General features: G+C 43.8%; 1 protein-coding gene across 17 annotated transcripts in view; it reads left to right on the forward strand.

Moving 5' to 3' along the window:
• The first annotated feature begins 393 nt into the window (after positions 1-393).
• The window catches only part of LOC135518164 (formin-binding protein 1-like), a 125592-nt gene continuing 110180 nt past the window's right edge, over positions 394-15805 (forward strand). For 8 of the 17 annotated variants that reach the window (XM_064943093.1, XM_064943100.1, XM_064943104.1 and 5 more), the window contains exon 1: positions 13997-14103. In XM_064943093.1, coding sequence (XP_064799165.1) covers positions 14059-14103 — 45 coding nt within the window. In that variant the 5' untranslated portion in view covers positions 13997-14058. Of the gene's footprint in view, positions 708-13995; positions 14104-15805 lie in introns of those variants that run through there. The other 9 variants (XM_064943101.1, XM_064943102.1, XM_064943107.1 and 6 more) reach the window with 4 other exon arrangements.

The raw sequence follows: 15805 nt of genomic DNA on the forward strand, positions 1-15805 counted from the left end.
CTTATTGGTGTATTACCTGATGTCACCAGGCAGGCCAAAACTCCATCCCACCAAAACAGGCTGACATTTCAGGCTTTCTTTTCAAAAAAGCTCTTACACTAAACTAATCATTATTTTCACAATTTCATAGTATTATTCCAACCTTTTAGTGTGGAAATGTATATAAAACACAGAAATAACACGTTTTAGACTGAACTGGGCCTTTAAATAATCCGTGGCAGTCCGCGTATAGTGTAAAGTACAAATCATTACATTGTAATGACCAATTTCCACACAAAAACAATATTAATTCCTCATCACCAGACAACAACCATCTGTGGCTCCACCATCGCCCCAACGATCCCCACTACTTCTCCTCTTGTGCCTTTTATGAATGCACGCGCCTCAGCAGCTGTCATTCTTGTTTTAAAAGCGGGTGCCCGCTCTCTGCACCGAACAGCACAGCGCCACACACACTCAATTTGAAGATTATGTTGTGGTTTCTGTCCATTTTGTAGAAATAGACAGATTGAGGAGGTGAAAAAATCTTGCATTTACGCACTAGGAGGGAATAAGGACACATTCAGAGGGCGCTCACAAAGAGACCGTCTACCTCAAAGAAATAAAACAATTATACCCGCCTCAGTGGTTTCGATACACCCCGTCTGAATCGTGGATTATTACGAGGAAATCGCTTTGGAACCATGAGCTGGGGGTCAGAGCTATGGGTAAGGATAATCTCTTAATTTATTAGCCACGATTAGTGGCTATCGATAGTGAGAAACACCCCGACGACTCAACAGTGCTCGCAAACCAAGCCCGAATGTTTTTTGTTACATTGCAATAACTGCAAAACAAGCTACACCGTCCATTTTCCCAGTCGTCAATCAGTTCATCCCAATGAAGGCTAATTCCCATTGGAAATCTATCATGTTCCCTGCCTGACTGACATGTAGGCCATTGATATGTAGCTAGCTACCTTGTCCAGACCGATGTGCATTTGTGCCTACTGTAGACTACATCATAATAACGATACGCACTGAGCTATTTTACGCGTTCAATTCAATACAATTCAACACAACATAACACTAACATGCTTTTATAAAACACACCACCACTTGATGTTTTTCACTATAGAGTCCAGGCAGTGCTTGTAGTTCAGCTATTCCACTACCATTCCAGACCACATTTGTCTCCCTTGTGATCGAGAAAGCAGAATGCATTATAATACTAACACTTTTATTTAATGTAATTTAATGCTTGTTGATGCGGTACCTGGGTCATCTGAAAATACTCAATGGCCTGTACGAAAATAAACAAAAGCAGCAGAGCAGTCAGCATTGTAACTGAAAATTAGGGATGCAGTCAGTGTTTATGATGTTTTGTTTAGGCTAGATGTAGGCAGTACACACACAACATGTCATATGTCCAAATGGATTTGTCTTGGAACCACACCATAGAACAAGGAGAGTCTTAAGAGGAAGGTCTGAGTTGACAGGATATAGGGCTGTGGCTTCTCAGAAGCTACTGTTACACACACCACACTGTGCTGTCATTGTCAGCCATGTTGCAATCAGCCAAGTGACAGCTGATCTTCACAATGCAGCCAGTCAGCTCTCCTCCCATGTCTCACACATACAACCAAGACAGCATCATAATCAAAACCGGTTGTGCCACGGATTGACATGAACTCGCTTGATTTAGCGAAAGCTGTTTTATTAACAAATTATAATATAATCTTTTGCATCAATAATGATATTTAAAAATGTAAAACATTCTACGATAATGACCTTTATGTGGGCGGGATTACTTTTGCATGCTCCTACAAACAGTTGCTAGCGAAAGTCTACACACCCCTTGCACAGTCTTCACATTTTGCTGCATTAAAATTACATCTCTAAAGGATTACATTAGATTTTGTTTGCCGAGCACATGCACGTGTTTACATGGTTCTGCTTATGCTTCAGGTGATATCAATCTAACGCACTGCCAGCGCTACACAATTTACTCATCTTTTTCAGCGAAAGTAAAACATTTTCCAAATTAATAAAAAAAATAAGAAAGTAAAATGTATTGATTGCTGTATGTCTTCACACCCCAGAGTTATTCATACTTGGTGGAAGCATAGTACAGCTATTAATAATTTTGAATACGATTCTACTAACCTTGCACAACTCTTAGGGCAATATAATCATTGTTTTTGTCAAAATGACTCAAGCTCAGTCAATTTCATTTGGAATCATTAATGGACAACAATATTCAATGCTTGTCACTGATTTTCAAGCCGATTTCAGTCAGGAAAAATTAAGACTTGTGTACTTGTTCCGCTGAAAAGTTTTAGGTTTTCAGAAAGCTATGGCAGTTTTTCCTCTTAACTTTTTACCTGTCCTTTGCACCTTTCATATTTCTTTTTGATTTAGTTTAATAAAATATCTTGACGATACGGTTTAAAAAGATGGAGCAAAGTGTGTCATTTTTTTTACCGATTTGCCTCATGATTTGACAATTAGCTCACAATTGCTCTGTCCTTCACATTGGAGTGCTGCTGCAGGCTCTGCATGTCTTGACCAATCCGATTCACGGCACCACCGTAGTGAATGATAGAGAGCAGCGCCATTGAGGCAAGCTCCATTTTGAAGAAGCCAATTTTCCTCTTCATGATTGGATGAACCCTCCTGATGACCCGGTTGGACATGACTCCAACAGGGTCATCAGAAGGGATCAGCTAATGAAGTTGATGTTGAGCACCTGAAGCATTCGCACAAGATATAAATACATGCATGAGACACATGCATACTTGCCGAGCTCATGCACGTGTTTGCATAGTTCTGCTTATGCTTCAGGTGATACTGGTAAAGTATGTTAAAATATAGCTTTATTCTAAATTCTGGCTTGTAGAGGTCGTGAGAGGAAACTGTCCTGAACACGCATTTCTGCCCGACGTAGAATTCAATGCAATTTAATGTCAGGTTTCCAGGCCAGGGTGGAGCTGAATACCACTGACAATTCCACAGTTATGACGCCACATTTCATCCACCCACTCATGTGCCCTGGTACTAAATGTAGACTAGTTAGTTAAGCTACAACAGACATCCAGCGTTGAAGAAAGGCTCTGCCTTTATTCAGCTTGTCTGCTTTTGGTGCCCAAAGGCGGGCACCTTAATTCTTAAAAAACTACATTTTAAGAGGGGCTTCAGATGTTCAGAAGGATGGATTTCCAGAAGACCACACACATACACACAAATCCCACGCCATGTGTCGTAAACTCCGGCACGAGCGTTATGAAAGTTATAGGACTGCTACAGCAATTTTTACAGAGCCCTAATAAGTAGTCGCAGCCTCTGGAATTCCTTGTTTGCCTTTTGTTTCAGATTTTGTTGTAGTTGTGCTGTAAAATGATAGCTTGATGTCTCATTATAATTCTTCCGCTGCTCTACCGTTCACTACATACTTCAGTCTGAGACTGCCATCATTGAAGTTGTTTGTGGTGACGTCAAAATGAGGGCTGGTGTATGAAACAAAGTCATCAGCAATTGGATCATCTCTAACCAATCAGAGTATCAAAGCCAATGAAGCATTTTCTAAATGTCGCTTTACCCACATGTTTTCTGACTCTGGCCCAATTAGGGGTGGACTTGGCAAGAAATCGGTCCAGGCATTTTGAACACACAGGCCAATTATTTTCCTCGAGGCCTCCATACTGCCCCTTTTTTTTTCCTCTTTAGCCCCCCATTATTAGTCATGATAATTATAATTTTGCACAAAAAAACACTATCACATGGCCATTCCACCCTTGGGCCCAACCCATCAGTTTCTGGGACCAATCAGAATGGTTAGAATGTGCTTGTGTTCTAGAAATCGTCGGGGAGGTATTCATATCCAGATTCATTGCAGAGGATAAACTAACTGCCGTGAGTGTGGTATTGCATTTGGTAGCCAGGCAAGTAGAATTTGCCAATGGTTAAACATTTACTGGTGAATGTACTGTGTGGGATACAATTAGGCCTAGATCCTAGTGACCTATTGTGTACTTCATATCTGATACATGCTTCAATCTCAGCGATGGGAACAGGGAAGTTGTAAATTGTGTGTGGTTGTGGCGAGTTCCTTGTGTCCTACTGCTGAAGTCAGAAACAGCAAGGTCTGGAGATGGTAAAATCTGGTACGTGTATCTCCTCTTGAAGGTCAGCTCTCCAGGTCTAAAGTTCATGGAGACCAATGTTAGTGCGTCAGAGGCCTAGTATTTCTATGTTATGACTTCAGCCCTATTTCTCTTACTACCTTAGTGCCTGAACAAGAAGCACTGCTCTGCTGCCCAGGCAATGGGGATAGAGCATTGCCCCAGGGTGTTCCAAACACTTTCATGTGTGCTTTCCGACATGCTTTCTCTCTAAAAAGCATGTGTTAATGTTGCAAATAATGGTGTATTACAACCAGATGCTCAGTGCTTTGATAGGATTGAATGACAACCAGACACTAGTTGTAGTTTAGATTCCAGTTACAACCAAACAGAACTCTACAGGTGTGAGCTGGGAATGAAGGCTTGAAGTGGTAAAGCTGGTAGTGAGTTCAGTGTCCCTGGCTGTCATGTTAAACTCAAGTTAGGATGGGATGTGCACTGTCCTCTCTCCTTTGTCCTGTGGTGACATCTCTGTTGTCATTTGTAGAACAAGTGCATCTTAACTTATTGTTGTAGGCCTAGTAGAACGAATATGATGCGAGCAGAGTTCAGCCATTTATTGGTGTGTTATTACACTGATTGCTGTTAAATGGCATGCTATGTGACAGACGGGGAAGGAGTGGTGGGGCACCACATGGTGCTTGTCAGGCTCAGCTCTTGGTGTTTTCAGCCTAAGCACAGAGCGGAAGGAGGTGATATTACAGGAAGTGTGGTCACCGTCACAGTCAAGCTGTGTTTCTCAACCACTCGAGAAGAGCATCACTGGAGATAGCTATAGGCCTTCCTGTGATGTGACGCTCTCAGCTTTTTTCTGTGGGTCTTGAGGAGAAAAGGCAGGGAAATACCAAAATAGCCTACGCTTAATTGCATTCTAGGTTAAAAAATGTGTTTAGCATCATTAGAGTGTTAAATTTTGTTAGGAACCGTACATTGCTTTTTTGGTCAGTCACTCTTTTCTGTTTAATTTTGAATCAGTCTTAGTTGAAATCTGTTTTTAGCTATGTCTTCATTTTAACAATGCAGCAAATCGCCAATGCTTTCCGAATGGTTGTGAGAGTGACTTTTGAGGCAGAATGAGCTGTAGCTCTACACCGTATGTGGTAATTCCAGTCATTTTTTCCTTACATCATATGGACACCTTTGTGTGTGTGTGTGTGTGTGAGTCACTATGAGTGAGTAATACCAGTAATATACTACCAATGGGTTAAGATAACAGATTTAAAGTTATTGCATTCCATCATAGTGATTATAGATAATAGTCTACCTCCATGTAATGATACTGGGGATGAATGGTGTGATGTCTAAATTAAAAGCAATAGATCCCTGGCTAGTGTGAGCTCATCTCATCCCTTCAGTTAGTGATGTCATCCATAGGCGACTCCTACACTGCACTGCCAGTCACTGAAGTAAAGGGAGTGTCAGTTAGTCATTTTATTGGAAAAGCCATTCGCTTCTCTCCTCTTGCATGAGGCTGACTTAAGAGAGAATCAGATTTCTATTGACCTGCAAACTTGCATTTTCCACTTGACACAGAGAGGAGAGAGTATTAAACAGTCTAGACCAAACACAGAGAGTTGACCCGGTAAATCTAAACCACATTCTATTAGGTCTCTGTTATATTTGGACAAATCCTTTCTCTTAGCCTTGCAGCTCCAAATTCGGTGTCATACAGTCGGCCGAGTTGTTGTTTCTCATTGGTATTCTTGATGATTCAAAAAGGAGTATGGCCTATGACAAAAATAGGTCATATTACTCTTACCTGTTAACTTGGTATGTTTTGTTCTGTTGTGAACGTTTTTTTAGCTGGTACTAAATATAGTCCCTCTGGTTCCATATTTCATGTGAAGGCCTAATGTCCTCAGGTGGCTGTGTTCATCTTCCAATCCAGCAGGAGGCATAAACTAGGGATGCACGATATATCGGTGAACATATCAGAATCGGACGATTTTTATCTAAAAATGCAAACATCGATGTCGGCCGATGTCTATTTTAACGCAGATGTGCAAAACCGATGTCAAAGCTGACGTGCAGACCTATATAACGTAGGTACATGACGCCAAGGGAAATTTTGCGCTACACGTGCAACACAGCATTCCTAACATATCCTGTGTCTGCTGTGTGGATTGAGCAGTCAACAAGTCGAGCAGTCATTTGAAAGCGTAAGAACATTTTAGCGAGACAACAAAGGCAAAATCCATTAATGCCAAGATAATGGAATTCATTGCCCTTGATAATCAACTGTTCTCTGTCGTGGGTGATGTTGGCTTTCGCTGACTGGTCGAACACCAGTACACACTACCAAGTGAGCTATTTTTCAGATGTTGTCCTACCGGAGTTGCACAGTAATAGCGCCACTGCTATTAGCTTCACGACATACATACTATGGAACGCTGCTTGGGTCTTTGCATGTCAAAGAGATACAGTAGCACGGTCAAAGCTGTACGAAGAAGTCTGCAAACAAGCAAATACTGGCCATGAACGATGTGTTTGCAATACCTCGTTGGTAATAAAACATAATTTGTTAGACCGCAACTTCTGGGGTAGCTAGCTTTAGCTTGGTACCTAGCTAGCACCAATACAACCAGCCTGAAAACAATTACCAGTAGGAACTGCAGTCATTTTCATTATTCTTAGCAATGATTTAGGAATCCTTGTGAGTAAGTATTAGCTAGGTTGCCACTTGTTGTTCGCCTATTGAAATCGAACTACAGTTCATGAAAATAAATAGCTAGCCAGCTACTTAACCCTGTTGCCCAAAGCTAACTTTATAAGCAGCCAGCTGGCTTCATCTGGCTAGTGAGGCGCAATTGTCATTTTGCTATGTTTTTGGGGAAGAACATTGTTTGCATCCATGAGCTGGCTAGATTTTTTTATGACCAGCACTGTAGGTGCACGAGACAACTTTACCAGCATCATAGCATACGTATCGATGAATCGTTGTGACATATGAAATACAAGTGATAGTGTAATCAATGTGTAATAACTACATAAAAAATGAATGAACGCATAAAATTATCATGTGACGTGCAGTCATATTCAGGTCCTGATTGGTCAACAAGCTTATATGACATGTCAAATAGTGTTGTTTAACGTGTATCTTTTTTGACACGCAAAGACCCAAACTGCGTTCCATAGAAAATACTCAAATAAGGGCCTCCTGGGTGGCGCAGTGGTCTAGGGCACTGCATCTAGAGACTCTGGGTTCGAGCCCAGGCTCTGTTGCAGTCCGGGTTAGGGAGGGTTTTGCCGGTGGGATATCCTTGTCTCATCGCGCACTAGCGACTCCTGTGGCGGGCCGGGCGCAGTGTACGCTAACCAGGTGTCCAGGTGCACAGTGTTTCCTCTGACACATTGGTGCGGGTTGGATGCGTGCTGTGTTAAGAAGCAGTGTGGCTTGGTTGGGTTGTCTTTCGGAGGACGCATGGCTTTCGATCTTCATCTCTCCCGAGCCCGTACGGGAGTTGTAGACAAGATAGTAACTACTAACAATTGGAGAAATGGGGTAAACCCCCCCCCCCCCCCCAAAAAAAGAACTGAAAAGACCCAAATGGCGTTCCATGAAATCCTGTTTGAGAATGAAACGACTCACCAAATGAACAACGAAACAGCACAGCAAGTAAGTGGAAGAAATAGTTTTTGATCATGTTTTACTGGTAATGGGGAAATACGTAAATGCCAACAAAATAACTTTCTGGTTAGTGTGGTGTGTGTGTGTCTAACCTTTATTTAACTAGGCAAGTCAGTTAAGAACAAATTCTTATTTACAATGAAGGCCTACTTTAAAACAAATGGAACACGCCTCAAATGGAATAGCCCAAACCGTTCAGTTAGGATGTTACATGCCTACATTTAGAAATTAGGTGAAAGTTGGAACTGTCACACTTGGCCATAAAAGTCAGGGGTTAAGGGTCACAGGTCATGCTGTTGATGGTAGTCACTGTCATTATCCACATGACATGTTTGTATAGGGATATTTACATTTTTGTTCTTGACCTAGGCCTACATTCTTAGAAAAAATTGTTCCTAAACTGTTTTTCAGCTGACCCCATGTGAGAACCCTTTTTGGGTTCCATGTAGAACCCTCTGTGGAAAGGGTTCTACCTGGAACCACAAAGGGTTCTTCGATCGGGACAGCTAGAGATCCCTTTTAGGTTCTAAGTGCCACTGAAGGAGATGGCTGCCGTTTTTCAATCCCATAAACAAATGTGCAATTGTGTATGTTTTTTAGCGTTATTTGTAAGTTATTTTGTACATAATGTTCCACCGTGTCTTAAAACAGACGACAGATCTCTAAGCTATTTCATCTGGAAATGTGACTCTGGGATGGAATTGATCACTTGGCTACATAGCTGATGCATGCTGGACTGTCCATTAATCACGGTACTCCACTCTGCTTGTTTATGTTTTATCAGTCGGCCCCAGCCGCACTCAGGCTCTGTGTGTAGTTAATCCGACCCTCCCTGCCTAGTCAACGCCATTTTACCTGCTGTTGTTGTGCTAGCTGATTAGCTATTGTTGTCTCGCCTACTGTTTTAGCTAGCTGTCCCAATTCAACACCTGTGATTACTGTATGCCTTGCTGTATGTCTCTCTCAAATGTCAATATGCCTTGTATACTGTTGTTCAGGTTAGTTATCATTGTTTTAGTTTACAATGGAGCCCCTAGTTCCACTCTTCATACCCTGATACCTCCTTTGTCCCACCTCCCACACATGCGGTGACCTCACCCATTACAACCAGCATGTCCAGAGATACAACCTCTCTCATCATCACCCAGTGCCTGGGCTTACCTCCGCTGTACCCGCACCCCACCATACCCCTGTCTGCGCATTATGCCCTGAATATATTCTACCATGCCCAGAAATCTGCTCCTTTTATTCTCTGTCCCCAACACTCTAGGCGACCAGTTTTGATAGCCTTTAGCCGCACCCTCATACTACTACTCCTATGTTCCGCGGGTGATGTGGAGGTAAACCCAGGCCCTGCATGTCCCCAGGCACCCTCATTTGTTGACTTCTGTGATCGAAAAAGCCTTGGTTTCATGCATGTCAACATCAGAAGCCTCCTCCCTAAGTTTGTTTTACTCACTGCTTTAGCACACTCTGCTAACCCTGATGTCCTTGCCGTGTCTGAATCCTGGCTCAGGAAGGCCACCAAAAATTCGGAGATTTCCATACCCAACTATAACATTTTCCGTCAAGATAGAACTGCCAAAGGGGGAGGAGTTGCAGTCTACTGCAGAGATAGCCTGCAAAGTAATGTCATACTTTCCAGGTCCATACCCAAACAGTTCGAACTACTAATTTTGAAAATTACTCTCTCCAGAAATAAATCTCTCACTGTTGCCGCCTGCTACCGACCCCCCTCAGCTCCCAGCTGTGCCCTGGACACCATTTGTGAATTGATCGCCGCCATCTAGCTTCAGAGTTTGTTCTGTTAGGTGACCTAAACTGGAATATGCTTAACATCACGGCAGTCCTACAATCTAAGCTAGATGCCCTCAATCTCACACAAATCATCAAGGAACCCACCAGGTACAACCATAAATCTGTAAACAAGGGCACCCTCATAGATGACCAACTGGCCCTCCAAATACACCTCTGCTGTCTTCAACCAGGATCTCAGCGATCACTGCCTCATTGCCTGTATCCGCTACGGAGCCGCAGTCAAACGACCAACCCTCATCACTGTCAAACGCTCCCTAAAACACTTCTGTGAGCAGGCCTTTCTAATCAACCTGGCCCGGGTATCCTGGAAGGACATTGACCTCATCCCGTCAGTTGAGGATGCCTGGTCATTCTTTAAAAGTAACTTCCTCACCATTTTAGATACGCATGCTCCGTTCATAAAATACAGAACTAAGAACAGATACAGCCCTTGGTTCACTCCAGACCTGACTGCCCTCGACCAGCACAAAAACATCCTGTGGCGGTCTGCAATAGCATCGAATAGTCCCCGCGATATGCAACTGTTCAGTGAAGTCAGGAACCAATACACGCAGTCAGTCAGGAAAGCTAAGGCCAGCTTCTTCAGGCAGAAATTTGCATCCTGTAGCTCCAACTCCAAAAAGTTCTGGAACACTGTGAAGTCCATGGAGAACAAGAGCACCTCCTCCCAGCTGCCCACTGCACTGAGGCTAGGTAACACGGTCACCACCGATAAATCCATGATTATCGAAAACTTCAACAAGCATTTCTCAACGGCTGGCCATGCCTCCCGCCTGGCTACTCCAACCTCGGCCAACAGCTCCGCCCCCCTGCAGCTACTCGCCCAAGCCTCTCCAGGTTCTCCTTTACCCAAATCCAGATAGCAGATGTTCTGAAGGAGCTGCAAAACCTGGACCCGTACAAATCAGCTGGGCTTGGCAATCTGGACCCTCTATTTCTGAAACTATCCGCCGCCATTGTCGCAACCCCTATTACCAGCCTGTTCAACCTCTCATATCGTCTGAGATCCCCAAGGATTGGAAAGCTGCCGCAGTCATCCCCCTCTTCAAAGGGGGAGTCACCCTGGACCCAAACTGCTACAGACCTATATCCATCCTGCCCTGCCTATCTAAGGTCTTAAAAAGCCAAGTCAACAAACAGGTCACTGACCATCTCGAATCCCACCGTACCTTCTCCGCTGTGCAATCTGGTTTCCAAGCCGGTCACGGGTGCACCTCAGCTACGCTCAAGGTACTAAACAATATCATAACCGCCATCGATAAAAGACAGTACTGTGCAGCCGTCTTCATCGACCTTGCCAAGGCTTTCGACTCTGTAAATCACCATATTCTTATCGGCAGACTCAGTAGCCTCGGTTTTTCTGATGACTGCCTTGCCTGGTTCACCAACTACTTTGCAGACAGAGTTCAGTGTGTCAAATCGGAGGGCATGCTGTCCAGTCCTCTGGCAGTCTCTATGGGGGTGCCACAGGGTTCAATTCTCAGGCCGACTCTTTTCTCTGTATATATCAATGATGTCGCTCTTGCTGCGGGCGATTCCCTGATCCACCTCTACACAGACGACACCATTCTATATACTTCCGGCCCGTCCTTGGACACTGTGCTATCTAACCTCCAAATGAGCTTCAATGCCATACAACACTCCTTCCGTGGCCTCCAACTGCTCTTAAACGCTAGTAAAACCAAATGCATGCTTTTCAACCGTTCGCTGCCTGCACCCGCACGCCCGACTAGCATCACCACCCTGGATGGTTCCGACCTTGAATATGTGGACATCTATAAGTACCTAGGTGTCTGGCTAGACTGTAAATTCTCCTTCCAGACTCATATCAAACATCTCCAATCGAAAATCAAATCGAGAGTTGGCTTTCTATTCCGCAACAAAGCCTCCTTCACTCACGCCGCCAAACTTACCCTAGTAAAACTGACTATTCTACCGATCCTCGACTTCGGCGATGTCATCTACAAAATTGCTTCCAACACTCTACTCAGCAAACTGGATGCAGTTTATCACAGTGCCATCCGTTTTGTCACTAAAGCACCTTATACCACCCATCACTGCGACCTGTATGCTCTAGTCGGCTGGCCCTCGCTACATATTCGTCGCCAGACCCACTGGCTCCAGGTCATCTACAAGTCCATGCTAGGTAAAACTCCGCCTTATCTCAGTTCACTGGTCACGATGGCAACACCTACACGTAGCACGCGCTCCAGCAGGTGTATCTCACTGATCATCCCTAAAGCCAACACCTCATTTGGCCGCCTTTCGTTCCAGTTCTCTGCTGCCTGTGACTGGAACGAATTGCAAAAATCGCTGAAGTTGGAGACTTTTATCTCCCTCACCAACTTCAAACATCTGCTATCTGAGCAGCTAACCTATCGCTGCAGCTGTACATAGTCTATTGGTAAAGAGCCCACCCATTTTTACCTACCTCATCCCCATACTGTTTTTATTTATTTACTTTTCTGCTCTTTTGCACACCAGCATCTCTACCTGTACATGACCATCTGATCATTTATCACTCCAGTGTTAATCTGCAAAACTGTAATTATTCGCCTACCTCCTCATGCCTTTTGCACACAATGTATATAGACTCCCTTTTTTTCTACTGTGTTATTGACTTGTTAATTGTTTACTCCATGTGTAACTCTGTGTTGTCTGTTTACACTGCTATGCTTTATCTTGGCCAGGTCGCAGTTGCAAAGGAGAACTTGTTCTCAACTAGCCTACCTGGTTAAATAAAGGTGAAATAAAAAATAAATAAATAAATAAATGAAAATACATGGGGCATCAGCCAGGGTTAACCTTTCTTCTGGTCTGCAAGCCCCAGGAGAATGTCATAATGGAGTTCACCTCTTATATGATAAGATGGTCACTTAGATTATTAAAGGAAGAAAGACCATTAAATAAGGAGAGAAATTCCCCAAAACAAGTGCACATACACTGTGTGTACAAAACATTAGGAATATATGACATTGACTGACCTGGTGAATCCAGGTGAAGGCTATGATCCCTTATTGATGTCACCTGTTAAATCCACTTCAATCATGTAGATGAAGGGGAGACAAAATATTTAAGTGCCTTTTGAACGGTGTATGGTAGTAGGTGCCAGGTACACCAGTTTAAGTGTTTCAAGAACTGCAATGCTGCTGTGTTTTTCACAAACATTCTGTTTCCCGTGTGTATAAAGAATGTTCCATCACCCAATGGACATCCAGGCCAGTGGTCGAAAATGGGTCATTGATGAAAGAGGACAAAGGAGGCTGGCACGAGTGGTGCAGAGCATTAGACAGGCTACAGTTAGTCAACTGACATCCCAGTACAGCATTGGTACCCAAAGACCCATAAAAGAAAGCACATCTCATCGTACCTTGACACGAATGGGGTATGGCAGCCGACGACCTGACCGACTTCCACTTCTTTCTGCAAAAAACAATAAACTGTGGTTGGAGTCTGCTTAGGAAAGAAAACACTGGACACTGGAGAATATGAAAAACATTGCTTCGTCTGATGAATCCTGGTTCCTGCTGTTTCAAGCTGATGGGAGAAAACCACGAGTACATGCATCCATCATGCCACATTTCAACATTGCAGGCTGCTGCTGGTGGTGGTGTGATGGTTGGTGGTGTGTTTTCATGGCACACATTGGGCCCCTTGTTAAAAGTGGAGCAATGTTTGAATGCCACAGGATATCTGAGCATCATTGCCAAACAGGTGCATCCCTTCTTGGCAGCAGGATAATGCCCCATGCCAGAAGGCTAGGAATGGTTCCACCAACATGACAGTGAATTCAGCTTACTGCAGTGTCACCAGATGCACCCAGTCACCAGATCTCAATCCAATTGAGCATCTGTGGGATGAGATGGAACGAGATATTCGGAGTAGAAATCCACTACCAGCCAACTTGACACAACTGTGGGAACCATTGGAGTCGACATCCCTGTGGAAAGCTTTCGACACCTTGTAGAGTCCACGCCCTAACGAGTTGAGGCTGTTTCGAGGGCAAAAGGGTGGGGGACTCAATAGGAAGGAGTTTTGAGTGTTTTGTATTTCCACTGTGTATATAATGTCGTAACATTGCAACCAGCCAGGTGATGTATTTTCCATGTCAGTCAGAGGGAGCCCTAGTCATTTAGATTCCCATAATCTTAATAAGCTTTCTTAATTCAGTTACACACTAAATGGATCGTAGCAAGGAGTCCATATACATACTACACAATTCACTTTAGTACACAATCCTATCCTGCTCAATCTCAGCTCTGAAAGGGGAAATAGGACAGTAACCTTTAGTGGTCGTTACTTTGAATACACCATTTTTCACTTCTCTTAGGAATTCGGTCAGGCGCGGTATGAGAAAGAGACAGACAAACACATACAGACATAGATACTCACATTTATACTCACACATTCCTATACGCAGACTGAGGGAGCTCCATTTCTGACGGGCCCGCCGATGGAGTCAGGGAGGGCAACACTGCTCAAAGAGCAGCAACTGAAGGTAAGTTTTGGCTGAAACACTACTCCACATTGATCGAACACGAGAGATGTCTATTCCATTTTGGTTCAACATAATTTCATTGATCACGTGGACACAACAAGGCTTGTACGATATACCGTTTACTTAGTTTTTCAAAATACCAATGGTATGATTTTCCAAATCGCCTTGCAGGGGTGCATGCTAAGCCACTGCTTATAACAAAGTTAAGTATTGCTCTAAGAAACCTCATGAACCTCATTGTTTGTTTGAACGACGCTCATGCATCGATAGTTGTATTAGAGACAGTGCCGAGCTGTTGTCGGGTAAGTTAGTCTGTGCTGTACTGAGCTGTGAACGGGCCGAGGGTTTTAGAGTTTTCACTCTGGTTTCCTGAGTTCCTTTTCCCTTGCCTGGCCCTGGAGTCCCCCAGCATCCCCCGTCCTGGCCCCCCTGTTCCCTGCCATGGCTCCACTGTGGTTCACTTTACATTCAGAGCACTTCTGGGGCTGAAACCTGAGCCTGCTTATTTTCTCTCCGTGAGTGTGCGGTGGCGGAGATAGTCTAATATTAAGTCTACAACCCCTTCCTCTTGTTGTCACGGGGTCTCCATTCTCCGCTTCCTCCTCTTCACTACTCCGTCACCCACCTGCCGAGTGGCAGTGTTATTAATGTTTCCCCTTCCTCTCTGACTCCCTCTGACCTCCCCAGGAGGCCTACAGAGCGTTGAGTAGATTCACCTCTGATCTGAGTGTTCCACATTACTCCAAGGAGGAAAGTAGAAAAGAAAGAGAGGAGTGTTGGAGATAGGAGAACCACATTTCTCCACAGGAGAGGAGAACAAGGGACAAGGAGAAAGAGGAGCGTTGAGAGAGGGAAAAAAAGAGGCCTGTGATTGAGTGACATAAAACGTGTTGAGATATGCAGGAAAAGGGTAGCAGCAGCCTAATGATTTGCATGATATTATGGGTCCTTTTCATATGACGTCTGCCTTTCTGTCATTGGGTAGTTTCACTGGAGGTTCCTCCTCTTTCTCATTCGTTCCTCTATAGGGAACTGCTGTCCTGAAACCGGTAGCCACCTCAACGACGACAGGCTATAAAAGTGAAACTTCTCCACAACGTTTCTAAGACTAATAGCAGAACCTTGATTCTACGATTCAATAGGGTTCTGTTTCAGGTCTACCGCCTACACTGAGCTTGTTAAGACAGGTGTCAGAGTGTCTGGTCTTCTGCTGAGGGTACACTGTTGTAGAGGAGCCATACTGAGATTGTTTGAAGCTACAGGCTTGTGTTGAGGAACTAACCAATAGTTAATTGAACTGAAACATTCACAGCAGATTTCCCCTGAACTAATCAGTGATTTACACCTACACACAATGAGCCTTGATCAGAAGCAAACAGGGTGAAGTCAGAAGAAGTGAGAGTTTTTCTCTGAAGCAGAAGTTGCTCCTGGGCTCACATGCTGAATATTGTCTCTCACGCACCACCCGTGTTCCTTAGCAACCTAAAAAAGGAACTGAATAAATATTTATCAGATTTTAGATCGAATGACAGTGAAAACATACAAACAAAGCAAACTCTTGACTTACAGATTGAGAAATTGAGATTTACAGATGTTTATTGGAGAGTAAGAATTGAAGATGTTTTCATGCAAGTCGTGTGTTTGTGTGTCATATGAGAACAGGATTTCCTTCAATGTTTCAACTAATCTCTACGTCAGACCA

The sequence above is a fragment of the Oncorhynchus masou genome, chromosome 28 (genome assembly GCF_036934945.1).
Source record: "Oncorhynchus masou masou isolate Uvic2021 chromosome 28, UVic_Omas_1.1, whole genome shotgun sequence".
In the NCBI taxonomy this organism is placed as follows: Eukaryota; Metazoa; Chordata; class Actinopteri; order Salmoniformes; family Salmonidae; genus Oncorhynchus; species Oncorhynchus masou.